This window comes from Canis lupus, chromosome 24 (assembly GCF_003254725.2).
Source record: "Canis lupus dingo isolate Sandy chromosome 24, ASM325472v2, whole genome shotgun sequence".
NCBI lineage: Eukaryota > Metazoa > Chordata > Mammalia > Carnivora > Canidae > Canis > Canis lupus.
In genome coordinates, this window is record NC_064266.1 from 35,464,428 (window position 1) to 35,481,557 (window position 17,130).

Sequence of the window (17,130 nt, forward strand, 5' to 3'; positions counted from 1 at the left end):
TGAGATTCCCCTCCTGGGCGGATAGACCCAGGGAGCCCCAAAGGCTGACCCGGGCACGGGCAGGTGAAAGCCTTCAGCGCCTGAGTCCAAGTCCAGGTGTGCGTCGTCTGTCCTGATTGATCCGCCGGCGGCAGCCTGGACTCTGGCCGGAAATCAGCCCGTGGTGAGAGTTCCACCCCCACTCGGTCCCAGATCCCAGACCCCAGTGGGCCTTGCAGGCTGGAGCGGAGGGCAGCTCGGCGGCATCGGCATCGCTTGGACATGCCCTGGCCCTCCGGCACACGTAAGAGTGGGAGGCCAAGCATGACACCGAGGAGGCAAGGAACGCCTGGAAAAATGATCCCATTTTCCACCACTGTGGTGAAATGGGAGCTCAGAATGGAAACTCGAGGCGAACGCAATGTGAAGACCGTTATTTCCCTGGCACGCGGGAGGCTCAGGCCCACCGTGCAATCCCGGGTAGTCCTCACCTCTCTCCCCCTGCAAGAGGACACATATGCCGCCCCCATTTTAGGGCAGGAAACGGGTTCAGACTGGTAACGTCACCGCAGACGTGCTGGCCCAGGGACTAGGTCAGGATCGATGGGAACCGGGTCCGTCCCCGGCGCAGCCTTCAGAGCACGAGCTCACCCCCACACGTGACGCTGGCCGCCCCACACCACCGGGGTCAGCCCCCCAAAGGAACCCTCCACAGATCAGGATCTTTGTATTATAAACTGACTTTTAATAATAATAAAAAATCTATCATGAATTTAATGAGAAGATCTGTACATTTTAAAGTAAACCAGTGCACAAGGCCCTTGCCCCCAGGGGGGCCCTCTCTGTTTCCCACCAGGGGGCTAAAGCACATCATTTGTATCCATGTCACCTGTGTCCAGCAAGGAGCCACCTCTTGCAACCTAGGCCACAGTGGCAAGAGGGGGAGCGTGGCCCTCTGGAGGCCCAGAGAGCCAAGACGCTGGTGGCTTCAAGCCTCAGGGACAGTGGGTAACCCATTCCCGACCTCAGCCACAGACAAGAAAGACTTCCCCTCCCTGCTACCTCAGCTAGGAGGCTTCCCTGCTGGCATACAGAAGCTAGAGGGGACCCCAGGGTGGGTCCCTGTGGCCAGGAGGTGGGCAGGTTGGCTTCCTGTCTCTCCCGCTGGCTGAGAAGTCCCAAATGCCCTGCTCTGAGCTAATATCAAAAAAAATAAGTTACAGAAGCCACCTCCCCATGTTTCCCAGTGGTCCTCCTAGCTGCAGGACAGACACCTGTGCGGGACAGCACCTTGGGTAGGTGGTTCAACCCCCTCCAGCCCCCAGCCCTGGTCCCACTGCCGCTCAAATCCTTGCAGCCCCGGATTCAAAGAGAGCAGAGGAATTCATGCTAACACTGACCAGCTGCTGGAGAACTGAGGTGGGTGGGAAAAAGAATTGTAGTCAATACCTGTAAGTGATACCTTAAGACCCTAATATTAAAAAAAGATGAAATACTGACATTTTTGAATTTTCAATAATTTAGTTTCTCTCTTTTTTTTTTAGTAGATGGGAAAAGTCATCAGTGCTACCTTATGTTGGTCCCCTGTTAGACAATATATCTTTCTTTGAAATTTAAAATGTCAAATATATAATCACACAACCCAGAGAGAAAAAAAAAAATCTCGACAACACCAACAACATAAAAACCCCAAAATAAACCATAGAGATTTCACACCATATAAATAAAGTCAGAGCAAATCTCGCACCCAGGGCTGATGGCTCAAAGTTCCGATGGCAGTCATGTAGGAAGCTGGTGTGGCTTTCAGGTTTCCTCTTGGTGACAGGGCTTGTGCCCTGTCCCTCTTTCTTGGCAGAGGCCCGGCTCTTCTGAGTCCACCGAGCAGGTTAGTACAGGGTTAGGGGTGAAGTGGAAGCTAAGGGGGGGGGGGGGGAGGAGGAGACTCATGTGTCACCTGGAATGTGGATTTAGAAGGAAAGCAGGGGTTTTAAAAGTGCAGGTTGAGCCATCCTGAGGCAACTGGGTCTGCAGGCCTCCAGCTACAGCGCCCGTGACTTCTCCCGTGTCCCAGGGACTTGTGGGCAGGAGCCCAGGTCCTGGCTGCACCCATCAGCTAGCTCTGTGGGTTTACGGCACCCCTCGGGCTTCTGGCCGAAGGGTCGAGAATGTGCCGGCCCGGGGCCAATGGGCCAGCTCATCCGAGAGCGGGGACACCACTTGTCTTCGCAGGAGGTGATGGAGATGCCTGGCAGATCCCAGAGCGGGAAGGAGTCCCGGCGAGCTCTGGTGAAGGCCAGCGTGGCCCCCCGTGCCCCGCCAAAGCCCAGCTCCAGAGGATGCAGCTGAGCACCGGGCATCCGTCCCCACGTTTAGAGGTCTCCATCCACCGGCGGCTGGCAGAGGCGGTAAAGCCTGGGGAAGAGGGTGCGAAGAGGATGAGGAATGGCCGGGCAGGCTGTTTTCCTGAACACATAATCCCTGCCCAGAATATAAAACTCAACAGGTATAAAAAGATGCGCGGTGGGGAGAAACATCCAGGCTGCTCCCGCTTTCCCGCAGCCGCCTGGCCCTCCCCAGACTGGCAGACTGTGAACACAGGCACGTCTGCACGTGTGTGTTTGGGCGTTAGAATCCGTGCTCGGGGGTGTGTGTATGGGGGCGGGGGTGGTAATGCATTTTCCACGACAATAGCAAACTAGACACAGCACTCTGCCCCCTCAAGTTTTCTTCAAGTAAGAGATCCCGGGGGCCTCTCCAGCACCCCACGGACAGCTGCGAGCTCTATGACCTGGGACAAGATACTTCACCTCTCTGTGCCTCGGTGTCCCCACCTGCCACCTGGAGAGAATGCCCCAGGGTTCTTGTTGGGTAAAGAAATAAGAACAATGCCTGGAGTGGGATTCGTCACTCTTCAAAGTGGGTCCCCATAAATGAGAGGTGAGGCCCCCATGGGAACACCATGGGGGCTGCTGGGGGTGAGGCGGGGATTGCATGCCACGCGCAGGTCCTGGCCTTCCGGGGGCTGGGGGAGCAGCCACTCACCGCGGTGCACCCTGGGGCATCTGATCCTTGACTCGGAGGTTTTTGGCCAGAATCTCCACCCTGGGGCCCTGGGAAGAAAGAACCATGAGGCCTGGGACCTGCCTTTGCAGAGTTCAGGGAGGAAGCGTATGGATGTAGGTGGAAGGCAGGAGGGGTATTGAGGGGAGTCATTGGAGGCCCCAGAAGCTGAAATCTGGGGCCTCACCAGATGGGGAGGAGGCCCGAGTCAGGGGCTGGGGGCCACTGATGGCCCTGCATCCCACCCCAAGAACCCACCCTGCCCTCCGCCCACCTGGTGGGTGGGGCCACCTCACCTGCTTCCGCATGATGTCCGTGGCCTGCATGATGCACTTGGGCAGCAGCCCGTGGCTCCGCGCCAAGATAGCCGCCTGCTCCAGGGAGACACTCAGGGTGCTCCTGCAGGGGAGGGGTGGGCGGGGCTGTGGCTGCCGGCAGGCCTCATGCCCTGCCCTCTCCCCTGGGAACTGCCCCTCCTGCCCCCAGATAACCGCTGCACTAGCTCCCTCCCCATCAGGCATCTTCTCCCTGAGAGCCCCACCACCACCACCCTCTCCCTCCTGTCCACCCCCGACATCTGCCCATCCTTCCTCCTGGCAGCCAGCACTCCTGCACACAGTAGGTGTTTTACTGCTTTACTCTGTGCACCCCTTAATACGTCAGCACAGCACAGGAGCTTTCCCTCGCCTGTTTTGTGGTGTTACTCCCAAAGGGCCAGCTCGGAAAGGGTGCTCAGTAAGCAGATGTTGAAGGAATAAATGAAGTGACTCCCTTAATGCCTCACAACTTGTCAACAGGGCTTGACATGGACACGTCTATTCACCTCTCCCATCTGTTCTGAACAATTCTAAAACATGGGCTCTGCAGCCCAACCTCTAGGATTCAAGTCTCAGCCACATAATTACTTCTGTGACCCTCAGCAGGTAAGCTGCCCTCCCCAGGCCTTAGGCTCCTCAACCCAAGACAGGGATAGACTGTTACCAGGAAACTACTGACCTCTGGACCTGGACCAGGGCGGGGGGGAGGGGGGCGGGCAGGGGGCCTGACCTGTGCTTTGTAGGATATTTAGCAGCATCCCTGGCCTCTGACTACTAGATGCCAACATCATCCTCCTCTCCTCATCTGTGACAATCAAAAACCTCTCCAGACATTGCCAAATGTCCCCTGCGGAGCAAAACTGCCCTGGCCTGAGAAGCCCTGGCATAGGCCATGCCACAGTGGCTTGCTATAAAGAAGAAATGAGTTAATCCATTAACAATGGTGCCTCGTATCCTCAAGAAAAGCATTCTCAACAAGCATTTATTGAGCACCTGCTGTATGCCAGGTGCTGTTCAGTGCCAGGGTATGGCAGAGAAATAAAACAAGTACCTGCCCTCACAGAGCTGACACTTGGTCACCCAAGAATAAATGAATACACAAGTAAAGTACCTCGTGTGTGGCACGGTGGTAGGGCTGCTGAGGAGAAGGGGAGGGGAGGGCGGTGGTGCTGGGGAGAGGGTGCCCTTTAAAGAGGGAAGGCCCGCTGGAGAAGGTGACTCCTACCCCACCCCAGGAATGAGCAGCAGGGACAAAGGGCAGAAAGCGGAGTGTCCAGTGGGCCATGAAGGCCAGTTCTGTCCCCGGAGACAGGAGCCGGTTGAGGCTGCAGGGATGTTCAAGCACAACCATGCAGATTGGCGTTTGCACCAACCCGGACTTCGCTCCAGAGGGTTCCGCAGCCCTCCTAGGGCTGCCTACCCCTGCAGCCCCACTTCCCCAGCAGAGGCCAGAGGCCGAGAGAGGGCCAAGGCCACCACCGGGCTCAACAGGCAGGGCCACCTGCCTCCTTGTCCTGCACCCCCGAACTTCGTGGAAGCCCCTGGGGCCCTGCCTGCCCTGACTCTGGGGTCACCGCAGCTCACCTCTGCATGCCCGTGCCACACATGGCGATCTGACAAGCGCCCAGGCGGTAGCAGAGCTCAGAGGAGATGGGGATGAGGCCGGCACCCAAGTTCCCACTGGTGCCAGGTTTGGGGTGGACGAAGGACTTCATAAGGCGGCAGAGCTCGTCCAGGGCGTTGATGGGGCGGATCAGCTGCGAGGCACAGGCACACATCAGGGCCCCTGGAGGAGGCCCCCGCCCCGCCCCATCTCCCTCCCCTGCCGCTGTCCCCCTGGCTCCCCTCTCCCGGGGGCACAGCCCGCTTAACCTTCCACGATCCCCGCTCAAGGACCATCGGTGGCTCCCACTGACCCGCAAGCTGGCATTCGGTTTACGCTGAATTTCAGCCTAACCTTCCACCTGCCGCCGCGTGCCCCCAGCTAACCTGAGCCAAGTGCCCCCTCCTGTCCTCTCCCAACGGCACCCTCCCGGGAAGAGCCTTCCCTGTGCCTCCAGCTGTTCTCAATCTCCTGTGCAGGCACTAAATGGCGCTCTGCCCCTAGTTTCTGTGTCATCGGACTGTCCTGCCGGCCAGACTACCGACTCCCAAAGGGCCGTGCCCACCACTTCTCTGGGAGCCCCCAGCCTCCAGCCCCGAGGCCAGTACCCCAGAAGCACATTCCAGGCCTGTCTGAGCCTGGAGCACAGGCCCTTGGAGAGCCAACTGACACATGGGAATGCGGCCCCCGGACGGCCAGAGCCCTCTGATTCTCCAGGGAAGCTAGAGGCCTCCATCTCATCGGAAAGCTTGTTGATTTTAAAATGTTGGCAATAAGTTCCAATCAGACGTCACATGTGGGCGGCTGCTTCAGAGACACGCTCGGGTAAATGATGGAGAGGAGGGCACAGGTGGGCAGGTGCCAGCAGGGGGAAACCATCTTGGGAATTCCAACGCACATGGGGAAGCAGCTGGAATTCCTAGAATGGGGACGGAGTTGTCCCAGGAGGGATGCTCCTGGAGGAGGCGCTACAGAGGCCTCAGAGGCAGCTCTGCCAGGATCCTGGCTGGGGCGGGACCCCTGGATCCCATCTGCAGCATCCTGACTCCCACAGTCCCCAGCGCTGCCCAAGCTCCGCTGCCGGCTGAGGGAAGGGGGGGGCACACCTGGTCTATCTTCACTGCTGTGGTGCTGGCATCCGTGGGCAGGTTAGACCGTTCCAGATAAAATGCCCTGAGAGAGAGAGAGAGATGGGGTGAGGGTGGGGGCTCTGCCTCTCTGCCCCCCGCCAACTACTCGCACTGAGAACACCTCGCACTGCTCTCCCCGTCCACAGACACCTGGTCCTCTAACAGTGGAAGGGCAGGGAGCAGGGTAACAAGTGGGCTCCTGGGCACTCCCCGCCAGGCACTCCTCAAAGCACCTCTCCCTGCCTGCTGTCAGAATCAGCACCCCACCTCCACGACATCTATCCTCTTGTCCCACTGACTCTCTGCTCTGAGCCCCTGTCACCACTTGACATGCTACAATGGTCTTTGTTGACTGGCTTATTGCTCATCTCCCCCTCTGAAAGTAGGGCTTGGCCAATGTTTTTCTGTAAAGGATAAAACAGTGTTCACGTTGCACAGACCAGATTGTCTCTCTCAAGATGCTACTCAGCTCTGCTGCTGTAGCACAAAAGCAGCCTCAGACAGTACATACACAAGTGAACGTGGCTGCATGCTAATAAAACTTTACTGACAGGGGCACCTGGGTGGCTCAGTGGTTGAGCATCTGCCTTTGGCTCAGGTTGTGACCCTAGGGTCCTGGGATCAGGTCCCACATTGGGCCCCCCACAGGGAGCCTGCCTCTTTCTCTCTCTCATGAATAAATGAATAAAATCTTTAAAAAAAAAACTTTATTGACAAAGCAGGGCGACTGCTGCTCTAGAATCTGCACTCCGTGAAGCAGAGGCTTTGGCCACTGCTAACTCCCAAGCAAGCATCCAGAACAGAGCCTGGCCCCAGGAGCTCTCCCTTAACGTGTGCTGAATAAGGGAGGGATGGATGAGTGGATGCTCTCAGAGGCAATATTTAAAATATTCAGCAAATGCCAAAGGTGGATTGATGGCATGGGTCGATCCAGAAGATACCAGTTTTAACGACAGCTGGATAGTTTCCCTGAACAGATGAATGAAAGCATCATCCTCCCATTTCCAAATGGTAAAACCAGGCCCCAAGACAGGAAAGCCCTTACCCATACCCCAAACCCCTGATCTGACTTTCAGCCTCTTTCCACAAAGGAAGAAGTAAAGCAGGAGCAGGAGGGAGCTGGGCTGAGTGGTGGGAGTGGGAGCTGCCTCCCTGGGCCTGGAGCCTCCTTTGGGCAGAGATGCCCCCTGCTCTCCACTTCTCCCTGGGGGTTCTCTTCTGGGCAGGGCCAAGGCCCTTAGGACCACCCCTTTCCCCCGGACTCCCAGGGTCAAGAATCCCAGGCCCCTTGTCCCAGCTCCTATCCCCCACATAGAATGAAACAGGCAGCTCCTCTCAATTGGAAAAATCTGCATTGAGATGAAACAGACCCAGTTCAAAGCTCAGTTCAGCCACTGTCTACCTGTGTGACCTTGGGCAAGCTGGGTAGGCTCTTGGGGCCTCCGTTTTCTCATCTGTAAAGTGGGTTAGATTGGCATACAGTGACTGGGAGAATTTGAAGAGCCCATGTTCACAGAGGGCCTGGCAGAGAGCAGGTGCTTAAGAAAAGGCTGAGGCCGCACCGGGGGCCCATCTGGGGCCTTACGTGCTGACGTCCACCCTGCCATGGCCGGGCCCAGACTCCTGTCCCCAGCATGCGGCCCAAGCCCTTACCTGAGTTTGCGGTAATACTGCTGAACCTTCTCCAGAGACTGGGTGTTAATCTCCTGCTGCAAGTCTTCCGCCGCCTGGCTGCTTGTAGGAGGTGGCCCCTCCACATTCTCCAGAGCTACGGAGGAAGGGGGAGGGCAGGCGTTTGGGTCCCAGTGCGCTCAGAGGCCGCAGCTATGCCCAGGGACCCCAGAGCTCACCTTTCGTGAAGAGCACAGTGTGCAGCCTGAGACTGGCTCCGCCCTCCAAGCGGGAGGGCAGCTTGGAGAAGTGGTAGCTGTCGAGGTAGAAGACAACCTTCAGGGCCTGCCGGCTGCCCTCAATGTGGTAGAAGACGTTGGTGTCTGTGGGAGGATACGGTGGGGCAGGGCGGCTCACCACCTAGGCCCGAGGGGAGTCCCCCTCACCCTTCACTAGGGCAGCTTCACCCCTACCTTCAGACCTCCAGAGTGGCGTCCAGGACCTCCCTGTTCTCACCACCTCAAAGAGTAGCCTCAGAACCCCTTGCCTCCCACCTTCAGAGAGGCATCCTGGGACTTCCTTGTCTGCCCACACCAGAGCGCTGGGCAGACACCCCTGCCCTCCCACCCACTGGGCTGGCCTCCCAGCCCCGTCCTCCCTCAGGACAGCAGCCTGACTTTTCACCTCCTTCCATGGGTCCCAGTTTCCACTACTTCCTTCTTAGGCCAGGCACTGATTTTGCCCCACTGGGGAGTTGTGTTCAGAGCTTTACCAAATTCAGAACTACCCCTCATCTGGTAACCCAGGGCCTCTACCTGGCAAAAGCTGTCCTCAAATAGGACCTGCATCTTTATACTCATAAGGAAGAGCTTATGGCAAGGGTGGCAAAATTATGGCACTCCCACCCCATCTTGCACCCACAGCAAAAATCACTAACCAGTCAATAGTTGCCCCTGAGCCCAGCTCTCCCTATAGACAGGCAGCCACCGCCGATCAATTTCAACTGGTACCCGAGAAGACACCTGTTGTCCCTCTAGACTCTAGTCTGTGCATTCTGAACAGGATATCACCCCCCAAGGAGGTGGAAATTGGTTCATGGAGGATGGATGGATAGATGGATATAAGTAGATAGGATGGAAGGAAGGAAGGAAGGAAGGAAGGAAGGAAGGAAGGAAGGAAGGAAGGAAGGAAGGAAGGAAGGAAGGAAGGAGATGGAATCAATGGATGGACAGATGGATGAACAGATGGATGGATAAATATAGGTAGGATGGATAGATAGAAGTAGATGGGATCAATGGATGGATGGATGGATGAACAGATGAATGGATACAAGTAGGTAGGATGGATGGATAGAAGTAGATGGGATGGACGGATTAATGGATGGGGAGATAGATAGGAGGGTAAGCAGGTGAAAGTATGTGGGAGCAGAGAGAGGGAAACAGAAAGGAAGAAAATTATGGATAAACCCTTAAGAAATCTTAAGAAATCTTCACTCCAAAGGACTTCTCTAGGGTAGAACTTTAAGAATTGGGTACTGGCTCTTCCCTTTTAAGAGCTGTTGGAGATAGCTGGGCTTATACAAAAAGAAACCCCTCTTTTCCATATGTGCCCCAAGGTTCAGCTTCGAGACTCATGTTGGAAGCAAGAGGTTTGAAAGTGCTAAATCCCGGTTCAAACTTGGGCAGCTGACCTGGTGGCAGGGTGGCCCCAGACCAGTCCCCTCCGTCCCAGAAAGCCAACTCTCATGGTGGGGGTGGTAAGCAGCACTCACTGGCCACGTAGTTCTCATCCAGCTGCTTGAAGGAAAAGCTGACATTGTCCAGCTCTGACAGGGTCACCCAGAGGTCCTCCAGCATGGTCCGTTCCTCCTTCTGCAGGAGAAAGGGTACAGGAGTCTCAGATGCCACCCCTCGCCCAGGACTGCACTTCAAGATTCTGTGATTTGACCCTAGTCAACACACCAGGCACAAGGTCCTGTGCTGGGCTGTCCAGGGCTCAATGTGAAGTTGCACTTGCTCGTGGATTACCCTGTACCTCCCAAGGTCAGAACGATCTCTGTTCTAGTGTGCACCAGTCCATCCTAGCCCTTTCAAACCTAACACACCCAACAAGTCCCCACTTTCCTGCTTACCCTCCTCCAATAGAGCCCATTTCAATAAAGTGCATGGGCCCAGGTGCCCAAGCCCTAAACCTTTAAGGACCTCTCAGCATCTCTCCCCTCCCCCTATATGGACCATCGCTCAGTCTTGCCCGCTCAGCCACCCAAACCTTCCCCTGACCGGCCCCCCAACCTCCTCCACCCAGTACAAGGACCACACCTGCCTCTCTGTCAGGCTCCTTCTGCCAACCTTGCCCCCGAGCACAGGGCAGACAGGGATGACCTCAGAGGTGCAGGGAGAGCAGGGTAGCCGAGGGCCTCCTGGGCCTAGGTTCCCCTGTGACTACAAGTTATCTTCCAAAAACTTAATTTTAATTCTATTTCTCAGCTGCCTCAAAGCCTCTGCACCCTCCCTCTGCTCCCAGAATAGTCCCAAGCCCTACAGACATGGCCAACCTGATCCCTCAAATCCTCCCAGCCTGCTACCTTCTGGCCACACTGGCCTCTGCTCAGAGCCTTTGCACATGCTATTCCCTCTGCCCAGCATACTCTTCCTCAGACCATTCACCCTGCTGGCTGTCTGGCTACCCAGGTCTCAGCTCAAATGTCCCCTCCTCAGAGAAGCTGGCTCTGAGCACTGAACCCAAGGAAACTCGGTGGCTTCTTTATCTTCTGAAGAACTCCTTCTTTCTATCCCCACACCCTCCTCCATGCCCTCTTCTCGAGCTGCTTTCCCCACTAGAAAGTGAGCTTCGGAGCCGCAGCCTTCAGCTCAGAGCCTGGCACATCATGGTGATTAACGAATTAATGCACAAGGCCCCAAGTCCTCATCTGAGAGGAGAAAGCAAGGGCTGGGGGTTCAGCTGCCTTCCGGGGGCCCCAAATGACAGCAGGTCTCCTGCCAGGCAGACACCCGCATGCGACACTGGCCAGCAGAGGGCGCGCCACGGCCACACTTCCCCATCGGCCGGCAGCCGTGGCTTCCAGGGTCCCTGGGACAGAGCTGCAGCGGTGGGGGATGCTCCGGCCAAGGGCAGGCACGGTGGAGGAGCAAACAGCACAGAGCAAGTGCCACCGCAGCTGCATTTCTGGGGCACCTCGGCTCTGGGCACCAGCATCCCCAAAGGCTGAGGCCTTGGCTCTGCCTCCCTGGGGCTGGCAGAGGAACACACCTGGATGCTGAGCCCTGAGAGTGGATGGACAGGGCAGGCAAAGATAAAAGAGGGATACAGAGAAAGCAGGGCACACCCGAGGGGTTACTAGGCCCGAAGTCAAACTCCCAGGGTTCAAATCTGGCTCCCTGGGCCTCAGTGTTTTCATCCTTGAAATGTGGGTGGTGAAGGACCTACCTCAGGGTCACTATGAGGATTAAGTGAGATGCTACTCGCACCAGGGAATTTGCCTGATTATTACAAAAGCCTGCTCTCCGACCTCCCAGCGTCCACTCTTGCCCTTCTATAGTCTCATCCCCACCCAGCAGCATGGGTGACTCATTAGGTGGAGAAGTCAGACCTATTCCCTCGTCTACTCAAAACCCTCCTTGGGCTCACAACCACACAAAGCAACAGCCAACGTCCCCACCACAGCCTGCCTGCACAATCTGAGGCAGTTAATTCTTAGGACTCACCTCAGGATCCTTCTGAGGCTCCCCTGGATCCCTCTGCTCCAGCCACACTGGGCACCTTGTTTCTCAGACATTGCAGGCAACCTCCTGCCTCAGGGTCTTTGCACCTGCTGTTGCTGCTACCTGGAAGGTTCCTTCCCAGTATCCTCATGGCTCCCTCCCTCCCTTCCTTTGGTTTTTCAGTCAGATGTCACCTTCTCAGCAAGGGCTTCACTGGCCACCTTATCAAAACTCAAACTGCTGCCACCCCAGACCTGCCTGCCTCCTTCCATTTCTCCCCTTAGCCTAGATCACTATATACGAGGGTTCTCAAAGGCGGCACTGCTGACATTTGGGCAAGGGCATCCCGTGCAGCGTAGAATGCTTAGCAGCATCCCAAAATTCTTACGCCAGTAATAGCATCCACCTCTTCCCTCGGTGGCAAAAACCTGAAATATCTCCAGACGTCACAGTGTCTCCTAGGAGGTAGAACGGCCCTGGTTGACAGCCATTGGTCTACACCACTTATTTATGTCTGCACGTGTCCCACCCCCCACACACGAGGACATATGGTTCCTGACTACAAGGACACTGCTTTGTTCACTGCTGGATCCCCAGGGCCTGTGACAGCATACAGTGGGTGCTCAATACATGCTGAAGGAATGACAAGGTATGTGAGGGCCCAGTGAGCAGGCAAGAGCCCTCCTGTACCGCGTCCCGGAAGGCCCGGCCTCAGCCCCTCACTCACCGCGGCAGCCGGCGACAGCAGGGACTGGCAGTGCAGGAGGACCCCGGTGGCCGCCACCTGCTCCAGCCACTTGCGGCTGGCGTCCCGGCTGCTCTCCTCGTACTCGCCGTTGTTGTTGTAGCGGTAGCTGAGGGCCGCCAGCAGCTGCTCGGAGAAGGTGCACACGGCGGCCACCAGGGCCTGACAGAAGATCGTGTCCCTCCGCACCTGCAGCTCGGTGTCTGGGGAGAGGCCGGGAGGGCGGGTGGGCGCTCGGGTGCCATCAGCAGCTCCCGCCCCGACCCCGGGGGCCCTGAACCACTCCCTCCAGACCACCTCTTGGGCCAGCTTGCCAGAAGTTAATTAATCCCAGCAAACAAAAGCCAACCTCAAAAAACTCAATTCTCTGAAAACAAGCCAATTTGCCAAAAGACTCCGTTCTCTCAATGATCCATCTGCCTATGCATCGCCCCCCCCGCCAAAAAAGGCACTTTTTCATTCTCCCCAGGCTCTCCCCAAACCCTTACCCTCAGCTGTTACTCCATGTGTTAGGGGATTTCTCAGCCTTGACTGAGAATAATGACGCCAAGCAGCTCTGCCAAGCTCCGTGTTTCAAGAAATGCACTTTACCATTTTCTCTTTCTGAGAAGTAAACCTTCTGCCTTCCTGCCCTCCCCCCTTCCTTGCCCCTGCTCTGGACACGGTTTGCAGAGCTGGCCAATTTCAATCAATAGTGGAACAGGGTCCCAATCTTCTGGAAAAAGATTATTTTTGAAGACTGCCTTCTGCCAACTGGTTTCCAGTGACCAGTTTTGACCTGGATCCTTTTTTTGCTGCCCCTTGGCTAAGACTTTCTAGAAAGGAAGAGGGACAGAGAATACATCCAACCACCCCCTTGTCCCCAGCCCCACCATCAGCTCTTCCCTCCTGCCCTCGGTCTGCTGGGTAGGGAGTCCCAGGCTGGGCTGTAGGCACTACAGGCAAGGAGCTGCCCTACTCATCACCCTCCATCCCGAGCCCTCATCAAGATCCACCCAGGCCCAGGAGATGGCAAGAGATGGGGCTCCAGGGCCCTAAGACTTGTGCCTTGGACACAAGAGGAAGAAGTGAGGTCTAAGCCATTTGTAGAGATGCTAGAGGCCGTGATGTTACTTTCCCCGTGCAGGCCCCAATGACCGTCGGAAAGTTGACCTCAGCCAGCAGGAGGGGTCTCCCTGGACTGCGGTCAAGCACACCACTGCCAAGATGGCCTCTCCTGGACATGCCAGTGTGTGCCAATCACGGACACTGCCTCTTCAAAGCCCTCACCTGTGCATTTCAGCAAGGCCAGGAGGAGCTGGTTCTTCCCGTCTAGAAGAAGGTAGAGAAAAGACAGGCTGAGGGGAGTCAGGAAAAGGTGCAGTGGAGGGGTGCCTGGGCGGCTCAGTTGCTTAAGCATCTGCCTTCCACTCAGGTTGTGATCTTGGGAGTCCTGGGATGGAGCCCCACATTGGGCTCCTTGCTCAGCAGGGAGTCTGCTTCTCCCTCTACCTCTCCCCCTAGCTTGTGCACACTTGTGGTCTCTCTCAAATTAAAAAAAAAAAAAAAAAAAAAAATCTTTAAAAAAGAAAAAAAAAAAAAGGTAGAGTGGAGCTGGCCCTCCCTACCGCCCCCTGCGGTGAAACCCCAGACATCCAAGGGGTGGAACCCCAAGTGTAAGCCGCCTCTGTTTACATGTGCCCACCACCAAAAAGCCCCAGGCACCCAGGATCAGCAGCAACCAGGTCAAGGACATAGAAGGCCCAGGACCAGAACACTCAGCCAAGAAAGGGACACCCACTTTTCCTGCTCCCCTGGGCATGGACAGATGCGTGACATGGAGACACACCCACTCCTGATCTTCCTACGTGCTACGTTAAGAACTGAAGGCCACAAAACATCCTTGCCTGCCCAACTAACCTTCCACGTATCTCTGAATGTTGTCCACCAGGGTCTTGATGGAGTTGGGGAGGTTCCAGGGGTCCTCCTGGATGCTGATCTGGATCAAGCTCCGGCCACGGATTGTGCACTCTTCTTTCTGTTTGAACTCTGGGGTGGGAAGGTGACAGAGGTAAATGTGAAGAATGATGGCACAAGGCCTATGTCCCATCCCCAGATTCCAAAGCTCAGAATCCCAGATAAGGATGCTGGCAGGACTTTTGGGAATTAAACAGTCCATGGTGGGCAAATCCACAGTAAGTGTGCTACTGACTCATAGAACCACGCTCATGGCAGGCATCGCTAATCAAGTTCAGCACTGCTTCCTGCCAGTCTGAGCCTGTGGCACCTCGAAGCTGTAACCAATCCAAGGTAGACATCACCAATCACTGCACCCTTTTCTCCCAAGCCTGGACGTAGTCACAGAAAAATTCTCGGGTACTACCTCCTTATAGCCACAACCAGTGGAGCTGGCACAGGAGTTATAACCTAGTCTAACCTTTTCCCTATATAGAGAGGGAAGCTCTGACACAGAGACTTGCCTAAAGTCACACAACTGGGTAATAATAGAGATGGGATCTGAACGTAGCCCCAGTAGGACCATTTAAAAGACAGGCCCCTGTCCTTTGGCCTCCTTCCTGCTACAAAGTCTCAGGTTTCTGAGATATTTATGGTTTCTCAGAGTTTTGACATTTCTGCTTTTTGAGGCCCATCCCTGAGACAGATGATCATGAGACAGCAGGAGGGGCAGAGGAGCTAGGACACCCCCACTCCTCACCACTTCCTACTCTTACTTAGGAGCAACCAAGAGCTCCTTGAGGTCAGGGGCAGTATCACACTTATCTCAGGGTCCCACGCACCCAGCACAAGGCTTGGCACAAGGTGGTTCTTGGGAATTACTGGATGGATGGATGGATGGATGGATGGTGGTTGGGTTGGTGAGTGGTGATGGATGAGTGGGTCAATGGATGGATGGATGGAAGGATGGAAAGTGGATGGGTAGTGGGTGGGTGTGTAGACAAGTAGGAAGATGGACAGATGCATGGTGGGCGAGTGGGTGGGTGGGCACGTGGATGAGTTGGTAGATGGATGGTGGGTGGGTAGTTGGGTAGGCATGTGGATGAGTAAGTGGGTGGATGGATGGACAGTGGATGAGTGGTAGGTGAGTGGGTGAGTAGATGGATGGTAGATAGGTAGGTAGATGGATGGTGGGAGGGTGGGCATGTGGATGAGTCAATGGATGGATGAATGGATGGACAGTGAATGCATGGTAGGTGTGTGGGTGTGTGGACAAGTGGGGGGTGAGTACATAGATGGTGGGTAAATGGGAGAAAAGGCTGGTGGAAGGATATAAATGTCAATTCTTTTTGTCTCCACATTTCAAGAATAAAGTCTCAATCTGGTTCTAATAAATCCTTAATGCTTCTTTAATTCACTGATCCCTCTCATGAAAGCACAAAGAGCTCTGGGAAGGCAACTGTCCTTAACGACAGTATAATGACATTTTTTTTATTGATGCTTCCATTGGATTTAGCATCATGGTAATCATCACTTTATGACATGTTTTACCAGTTTTCCATAAGCATAAGGAGATTAAATAAATTCCTTTCAAAATTAAGTTTCTAAAAGGGAGGTATTTTCCAAAAAAAGTTACGTCAATAGTAATAGAGACAGCAAATGAATATGGTTTTTAAAAATGTAAAGATGTAGGGAGGATCTGTGAGCGCAGCTAAAATGATGAAGGGGGGAACGTGGGAATCTGGCAAGTTGCTGCAATCCTTCCCCTCATGTTACAAATGGGCAGACGGAGGCCAGAAAGGCTCAGTGCCCAGTCCAGGGGGCCGCAAACATTTTCTGTAAAGAGCCACATAGGGACTGTTTTAAGCTTTGGAGGCATATGGTCTCTCTTACATATAGTCTCTGTCTTTATTTTTACAACTCTTCATTTAAAGAAAAAATCATTTTCAGTTTATAAAAACAAAGCAGGCCATGGGTGGATCTGGGCCAGGAGCTGAACTTGCTGACCCCAGGACCAGGAAGGGACATCGGGCAGGAGAGGGACAACGCTGAGTCTATGACCCAGGTGTCCTGCCCCATCCAGCACGCATTCCCCAGTGCAGGCTGTCTCCCTGCCATTCCCAGCCTAGGGACTGCCATCTGCTCACCTTGCAAGCTGTGGTCCATGGGGAAATGCTTGGTCTCTTCAAAAGCCCTGCTCATGACTGGCCCCTTGAGGAGTGTGTGGATGGAGTCCACCTGGGCGCAGGAAGCTCTGGGTTAGTCTGGCCCCCACCAGCCCTCCAGGGGCCATGACCCAGCCCCTGCCCCCCACTCCTGGCTTAGCTGTTCTCACCAGGGGTGATGGGAGGAACCCGAGGTCCGGCCAGGGGCAGCGACTAAGGTCCTACCTGGTTAAAGAGATGCTCCAGGCACCCGTGAAGCTTGTCCTGCTTGTCTGATGGGATTCGCATATCACAGGGCAGTTCATCCCCTGGAAGAGGGAAGAAGCCATGGCCACCAACCATCCCTGCCCCATCCACACCTTCCCAACCTCTTTCCCAAGAAGGCAGCACAGCAACTGAGCTCCAAAACCCAAGCCAGAAATGGAGCCTGGCAGACTCAGATCCTGGCTGTGGGACACTGGGCAAATCACCTGACCTCTCTGAACCTCAGTTTCTTCACCTGCAAAACGGACACTGGGAACTAAAGCATAACACAATGGTAAGTCATTGTTATTATTCCATTCTGCAAATGAGGGGACAGAGAGCCAGAGACAAGGAGCTGGATTCCAAGTCTCCAGACACATCTCCCAGCTGTTTGAGTTAAATCAGCTGCCACACGTAAGCTCCTGCCTAAAACCCCCTCAGGGACACTTCTTGTGGCTAAACATCTTATGTGATGAAATATTTATCTAAAGTTCAGCAATATCGTCAATTTTACTTTAGCTTCTCTTTCTTCTGTTAAACTGAAGAATAATTAAAATTGAATTTGTAGGCACAGACGAGCTGGGGAAGAGCACAGAAGGCGGCAGGGACAGTGGGAGCTT

General features: G+C 55.0%; 1 protein-coding gene across 2 annotated transcripts in view; it reads right to left on the reverse strand.

The window, feature by feature from the left end:
- Window positions 1–703: 703 nt before the first annotated feature.
- The window catches only part of PREX1 (phosphatidylinositol-3,4,5-trisphosphate dependent Rac exchange factor 1), a 178,667-nt gene continuing 162,240 nt past the window's right edge, over window positions 704–17,130 (reverse strand). For both annotated transcript variants that reach the window (XM_025470351.3, XM_025470352.3), the window contains 13 exons: window positions 16,493–16,575; window positions 16,250–16,340; window positions 14,067–14,195; window positions 13,437–13,478; window positions 12,150–12,370; window positions 9,472–9,571; window positions 7,940–8,083; window positions 7,743–7,857; window positions 6,066–6,132; window positions 4,941–5,113; window positions 3,336–3,438; window positions 3,022–3,089; window positions 704–2,391 (listed from right to left, as the gene is read on the reverse strand). In XM_025470351.3, coding sequence (XP_025326136.1) covers window positions 2,349–2,391; window positions 3,022–3,089; window positions 3,336–3,438; window positions 4,941–5,113; window positions 6,066–6,132; window positions 7,743–7,857; window positions 7,940–8,083; window positions 9,472–9,571; window positions 12,150–12,370; window positions 13,437–13,478; window positions 14,067–14,195; window positions 16,250–16,340; window positions 16,493–16,575 — 1,379 coding nt within the window. In that variant the 3' untranslated portion in view covers window positions 704–2,348. The remainder of the gene's footprint in view (window positions 2,392–3,021; window positions 3,090–3,335; window positions 3,439–4,940; window positions 5,114–6,065; window positions 6,133–7,742; window positions 7,858–7,939; window positions 8,084–9,471; window positions 9,572–12,149; window positions 12,371–13,436; window positions 13,479–14,066; window positions 14,196–16,249; window positions 16,341–16,492; window positions 16,576–17,130) is intronic.